General features: G+C 40.1%; 1 protein-coding gene across 1 annotated transcript; it reads right to left on the bottom strand.

The window, feature by feature from the left end:
* Window positions 1–1,482: 1,482 nt before the first annotated feature.
* Window positions 1,483–7,262, bottom strand: LOC116057471 (endophilin-B1-like). Its single transcript, XM_031309942.2, has 10 exons — window positions 6,579–7,262; window positions 6,211–6,352; window positions 4,960–5,088; window positions 4,686–4,819; window positions 4,406–4,498; window positions 4,166–4,249; window positions 4,038–4,061; window positions 3,677–3,766; window positions 3,153–3,253; window positions 1,483–2,585 (listed from the first exon to the last, which is right to left on the bottom strand). The coding sequence occupies exons 1-10, from the start codon at window positions 6,633–6,635 to the stop codon at window positions 1,958–1,960; spliced, it is 1,482 nt and encodes a 493-aa protein (XP_031165802.1). The 5' UTR covers window positions 6,636–7,262; the 3' UTR covers window positions 1,483–1,957.
* Between the last annotated feature and the right edge of the window lie 171 nt (window positions 7,263–7,433).

Below are 7,433 nucleotides of genomic sequence, written 5' to 3'. Positions count from 1 at the left end.
AAATGATAAAAAAAACAATTTGGAAAATAGCAGGGACTGCATCAGTGTGGTGGAAATGCACTCATGAGCAGCTAGGGACAGATTGAGATGACTCTATTCTTGTTTGGCTGAGTCAGAGGAAAGCTACAGGAACAAAACATCAGTTAATATTTAAGAACTGGCAGTGCCTACTGTAAGGCCCCTCTAAAAGGTAGAGCTGATCTAGTGGTGTGTTAGAAGTGATTATGGTGTTATTTAACCACGGGCCTCCTGACTGTACTCGGATCAATATCACATAACCTGCGTTTGATCGATCTAATTTGACAGGCCTCAGACAGGAATGAGATGAATGCAAAATACATGACAAACACACACTTTCGTCAGCGTTTTATGGAGTAGTATTTCACTATGTGAGCATTGAGGTTGAGATAAATGTCACACACCACCAGAACTCATTATCCGTTAATACAATTAAGAAAACTGCAATCAGAAGAGCAAGCTAAGCTTAACTGCAAGGTTCAAATATTACTAGACTTGGCCTGGGAAGTCTGATCAAGACCTTGACCTGGAAATGATTGTCTGTGTGTGTATGTGTGTGTGTGTAAATTATATGAGAAAGTAGTGAACGACGAGCAGCAGATTTTAACGGGAAAATAACAGAAACACATTGACTGGAGAACAAAGATCCACACTTGATTTGGATTGACATTACATCACTGTTTGCACATTTATTTCCACATCTTCACTTGAATCAAACCTCACACTGACATCAGCTCAATGTAGCTGAAAACTGGCAGCAACTAGAACAGTGTAGCTACACACACACACACACACACACACACACACACACACACACACACACACACACACACACACACACACACACACACACACACACACACACACACAGGGACAAAAGCACAGAGCGTAGAGCTAGTTGGCGATTACATCAGTAGGGTCAGTACTATATTAGTGTGTGTTTCCATCCAGGGTCCCCAGAGTGGACCCACACCACAGTAGAGCAGGTCTGCCCTCACGAAGAAAATTACCAACATCTGGATTTGGAAACTTATACCCATTTCACCTAGTGGATGATTTAATGGGGTGAAAGCATACAGTCTATGGGTGAAAGGGTAAACGTGAGTGTGTGATTTGACTGTGTAGAGGGGGAAACACCCAGAGCGTGTATGAGGAAACATATTTTATACCATGCTATAGCATAAAGGTCCTGTTCAGCTTGGTGTTTTGGCACCTTTTTGGACTCCCCAACACATGTAAGTAACATGTTTTCATATGGAAAATGACCTCAACTTTCAGTAACACAAGAGGTGGCCGTCACTCTCTCACACACACACACACACACACACACACACACACACACACACCTCTTTAAAGGTGCAACAGGTTTAAGGAGGAGGGGGGGCTGTAAACACAAGTGACAGTGTGCACACTTGGGTCACTGACAGACATGGACACAAACACAGTGAGACTCTCGCACATGAATTGATGTTTTCACAGTACGATTTTACAAATAAATACTTGGCACAAAGCTTCATCAGTTCTCTCATTAGCTAAAAGTAAAAACTAAAGATTTAGTTACACAGACTGAAAAGAACTTTCAGTCTGTCAGGATATATTACAGAGTAGACATTACATCCATTGCCACAAGAGAGGACTGATACTTAGCAGTGATTTTCATATAACATGAATAATATATGAATATGGTTAAAAGCTAAACTTATTGTAGCACTATATGACGTTTAGAAAAATAAGCACTTTCACAACCACTTCACATTATCTTCACTATGGGTTTAATTCAAGTTTTTTTTTTTTATATATATTTACCGTACCACGTTATAATGTTGTGTATCTGTTCCCTTATAATACAGTCTATATTCTCGCTACACTGATCTAAATCAGCTGAATCGCCAAGCAAAGTAAGTCCCAGCTATTGAGCTATGTCCTGACTGATTGTTCATCACTCCTGGGCATCTTCTCCGTTAATAGTGGGCAGCACGCTTGCGGTTTCCTTGGTTGTTTGGGGCTCAGCAGCCATGCCACTGGTTGTCAAAGTCTCTATAGTTATGTCATCGGTTGTTGTGGTCTCACTGGCTACTGCATTTGCTGTCTGAGACTCGTTTGAGGTTCCACTGAGTTCAGAAGGTGGGGAAGCTGTTGTTGTTGTCAGACTACCTGCACCATTGGTTTTTGCAGCTGTTGCTCCGTTGGTTCCTGGGCTGGCTGTTATGCTAACTGCTGATATCTGATCTGTTTGGTGACTGTCCGAATTTGATGAACAGACATGAACCAATGCTTGGTTGACCGCTAAACAGTGGCTGGTTGCCTGGCCATCAGAAAATAAGTTGTTGTTGTTGTTATTATTATTACTTGACTGTGTGGTTACAGAGGAATCTTTTGCTTTTTCAGTTGCGGCCGGTGGATTTGCAGTCCATGAATCCTGGTTGAAGTCTGGAACTTGGTGGACAACTATGGGAACTGGAGTGACCTGATTTAACCCATTGGCTACATGGTTGCTTGCGGACGGCTGATTCACTTCATTACTAATAGCTGACTGCCAGTTATTGGAGCAGAGGACTGTTGGAATGCTGCAGGGGAAATAAAATCATAACCAAGTTGATAATATGAAAAAAATTGTTTGCTTTAAAAAATATTCTCAATACTCTTATGTTCTTTGTGAGACCAGATGTCCAGAGTTCGTTGGCCAACTGGGTTATAGATTTGAATTAAAAATGGATTGGATCACATGTTGTACTACACACATTTTGGAGTGATATTTGGCTTCTGAATTTAGTGTTTTAAACTATTTTTCTTTTTTCTTGAGCAAACACTTAAAAAAAGCCTGTGACCTTAATGAAAGCACATTGAAAGTGCATTTTGTCAGTGTCCTGTGAAAATGTGAAAACCATTTTATATAGATTAATAGTAGAATTATTTTCTCAACCCATAAAGGAACACTTGATCAAAATCACCATAATTGGTGGTACATGGGTTTCAGTGGACAGCAATTGTAATTTGGTAGCACTGTGTGAAACAATTCAATTCAATTCTGATGTTTTTTTTCCATAAAGCATAAGGAAACAATGAGGAACTTTCATGTATTATTTTAGTACTATAAAGATTTAGTCTTTAGGTGTTGTAAAACACACACAGACCTGGCCAGCTGCTTCTGAAGCTTCTGAGCCTGTTGGTTGCACTGGTCGAAATAACAAGCCTGAGCCTCCACAAAGTCAGTCAGGCTCCGCATGTGGTTGGTCTGAAAAAAAAAAAATATATATAAATAAATAAATAAATAAATAATATATATAACATAAAACATAATGCAAGACACATAAAACAGACAGATGAAACAACATATTTGACTAATTTTAACAGTAGAAACTAAAAATCAAATCAAAAAACATAATTTGCATCCTTTATTGATAAAATAAAATTTTTACATATTGGATTCTCTCCATTTGAGGATATACTGAATGAAAAACTACCGTCAAAGATTTATTGCATCTATTTGTTTTTTAAAACAGTAAACAATATATTGTTTTGCAGGGCATTGGGTATTTGTATGTGTGTATGTGTATACAGTTCACGTTACAACTGTTGCAAAGTAGGAAAAACCTACCGATACAAAAATACACACACCAAACAAGCTTGAGAGATATGTGTGCGTTTGTGCACATACATGAGTGTTGCTGATTCCTTCCACAACTTGTCTTGTGACTTCTGACTGTCGATCGAAAAGACTCTGACAGATCCTCTGCTCCATTTCTGCCTACACGCACACATGCACGCACGCACACACAAATATTTTATGGTTTTTCTAATTATGTTCAGCTTTGTAGCAAAAACCAAATCCCAGAAGGGCTTAAGTAAAAAGTCTAAAATAAGTCTAAATGAGCAATGAAATGAACAATAGAAAGAAAACTATTACAGTTCTAACAGGACCATAACTGCTGGCAGTGTTAAAACAGTCTCCCTCTATTACAGCATGAAGAATATTTATATCAGATCCTGTGTGCATGCAACGATAAACAAGAACTCACCTGAGAGATTTCCTGGGCCCACATCTGATTGGATGAGAGAGACAGAGGAGGACAGGTGACTTACTCAATGACCAAACAGCAAGTTCAACTGTGCCTGTCAGTGTTCGTGTCCCTTTAGTGTCACTGACCTTTAGCCATTTAACGCGCAGGAAGCTGAACATGAAAGAGACATGGGACAGGTAATCGTCTTCCAGGGGGTTCGCATTCAGGTTCTGACAAAGAGAACGCATAATGGTGGAATGAGAAGATATTATATGTACTTTGAGATAGAATATTATTTTGGTGTGTTTTTGGATTGATCCAGGTATGATAAATGTATTTAAAGGCTATGTTTCTATGTAGGTGAAAGTCAAGACATTGTAACTCACTCTGCCTTCTTGGTCGGCGTCGTGGGCTTTTCTCAGTCTGGTCTTAGCTATGTCCAAGTCCAAACGCTTATTCACCAACATCTTGTGCTCATCCTATGAACGCACAGACTTTTTTAAGAAACATATTAGATATACTATATATAAAATGAGCATGAACAAAAGAACAAAGAAAGAGATTAGAGAAGCAATTACTGACAATGTAACGTCTGAAACATACAATTAAGTGCCATAATCACAACGGTGATGGGTGTGTGTGGGGGTGTGTGTGTGTGTGTGTTACCTGCATGGCTCTGTATTCCCCCTCAGTGAAACTCCTCAGAGGGGTGAGAAAGTGGATGTTAGTGCTTTGGACAAACTTCCTCTCTGCCTCGCCAAGCTGCTTCTGAGCCTCTCCACACCTGAGCAGTGCAATTCCTGAACACAAAACATACTGCTAAAAACATGTTTTTCCTTTTTTTTTTAATTACTGTGCATACTTGTTACCCAGCATCTACAAAGTATTTACTGACGTGATGTAAACAGCAATACTCAGATCAACATTATCCACACCATACCATAGGGTGTGTTGGACCCCATTTCCATCCCAGCCTGGATCATTTGGTCTCCAAGTAATTCATGAGCACGAGGACGAGGGGGGACGCTCCAATCCAGATGCTCATATAGCCGGTCCTCTAACCGCGCTCCTGTTCATCAGGGATCACAGAGCTCAATTCAGGTTTAATGTTGTCTTTGAACATCTTCTAAAAATGTATTTTGCCATTGGGCTAATACAAATAACGTTTTAATGTCTGACCTGAGCACACAAAGAATTACCTCACAAAACACAGGTTAACCTTAAAATGGGTGTCACAACAGCTGTCAGGATACTCCAAAGGACATTGGCATGTTGAATAAAATGTTACTTAACCTCCTGCATGTATTTGATACCATATTCTAGTAGGACAGGCAAACTGATATTGTGTAAACTAATGTGAAACAAAACAGTAGGCAGCTGCTTGCAAATTGCTGATCCTTGCCATAAGCCCATGAGGTATACATAAGGTAAACAAAAATGATTCTTCAGAGAGACTAAAAGCCCTTAGTCGATAGACGCTCTGCAAATATATCCCTGATGCTGAGTAAACATATGAGATTATTATTTCTGGCAGCTGAATAGTCCCCTTATTTGATAGATTACAGACCACATCCACTCATAATTCCATTTTCTGAGGGAATTTGATTAAAAAAGACAAAAGTATAACCATCCCTAGTCATCTGAAAAGGCCATTTACAGACAGTCAAAGCAAACAGAAGAGCACACGGGAGATGTATCTACTGTAGATGGGCAAACAGAGATCAATTGGGCCCTAGAGGTAAAGAGCCTCATCATTCAGTTATGCTGACCATAATGGCTAGTGCCCACTTGTTGGAAATACTGCATGTCTACAACTGGTTGTGGTTTGGTGCAAACATGACGATGGGTGTGTTTATCAGGACAAAATGTTTGGCCAGTTAATGATCTACATGTACAGTACAACATACTCTATTTTGTGTTGTTCATATGATCACTTGAAATTACAGCATCCACCAACACCTTTAAATTAGTATACACACTGTAGATTATTTATCTACAGTAAAACAGGCTTTTTGCCAATATATCAGGGATGTAAGGTAACGTACAGTAAGTATTGTATTTCTAGAGGTCAGTGCAATTGACGTAATTAATTAATCATCATCGTCTGAATTCAAAACATATTAGGACTCTCAGGTCCTGCAGAGAATTGAAATACATAATACGAATAAATAAACAATTTACAGTCTCTCACCCGAATTGGGCTGAAGTAAAACCTCAGTCTGGGAGATGATTTTGTCTGTGCAGGTCTTGGTGGCGTCTGCCCGGGACAAGAGCTCCTCTAGCCCGGGGTCCAACTCTGTCTTGTCCGCATGGCCAAGACTCTCCTCCGTATACTGGGGCGGAATAAAGAATAACAAAGCCACTTAAAAAAAGAAAGATTGGTCGAACTAACAGCATACGCATTTTTCATTGTTTTATTAATGTGCTAACGGTATATGACAGTGCATTTCAACACCGTCATATAGGGTGATGATATTAATGTCTCAGAAGTGTTTTAATAACAATAAAGCGCAACCACAAGCAGTTTATTTATTTACTAGTCAATGCTCGACTTTTTACCTGAACAGCCCGGTTGATGAACTGACCAGCATCCACAGCCAACCGCGTCAAATCCATGACAACGTCCCCAAGGTCGCGCGCTGTCCTCGGTGGTCCAACAGAACGTTAACGGTCCCGCAGGACTAGCTAAGATACCGTTAGCTATAAAAAGCCCAGTGAACAACAGCAACAGCCAGCTGACCTCGCCATGGCCTCAACCAACCACCACCACTCTCCGTTAGTCAGATTACGCCGAGCACACGAAGACGAAAACAACGCAAGTGCAAGCACCTGCGTGTGTTGTTGTCAGTTTATCCATCCAGCCATGCTGAAGGCTTCCTCTGACAAGTTGGCTGTTTGCAAACGTTACTGGTTTAGCTACAGCTTGGTTTTGGTTCCGCTGCCGATTCCCAGCACACAAACAGGCGTTGGTGTCCGACTCTGTGGTGTATTTATGTGCACCGTTATCTCCGTTTAGGACTTTTAATTTGATTGATTGATTTAAACGGTAGATTCACCGCAGTGTTTCGTCTGAATTATTTTTAAATACCCATCCGTTTCACAGCAAACTAGCTAGCTGTTTAAAGTGGAATGTTAAGACTTTAACAGCTGTTTTTAAACTGGGTAAAAAACAGAAAATCTGACATAGCAAGAAGAGTGCCCGGGGCTTCCGGTTTTGACTTTCAGAATAAAAGTATAATCTCTACACGCCTACGCCACCAACGACATTTAGAAAACAAGCTGCAAATATGCAATTTATTTTAGAGATAATCTCCAGCACAGTCGTGCAAAAATGATGTTGCCATAGTGTAAAAATACAAAAGTCACTCGTTGATATCCTCAAAAATGCCCCATACCCAGTGCTGTTTGGAAAGC

This window comes from Sander lucioperca, chromosome 18 (genome assembly GCF_008315115.2).
Source record: "Sander lucioperca isolate FBNREF2018 chromosome 18, SLUC_FBN_1.2, whole genome shotgun sequence".
In the NCBI taxonomy this organism is placed as follows: domain Eukaryota; kingdom Metazoa; phylum Chordata; class Actinopteri; order Perciformes; family Percidae; genus Sander; species Sander lucioperca.
Note: the sequence above shows the minus strand (reverse complement) of the source record. Positions and strands in the feature narration are given on the sequence as shown.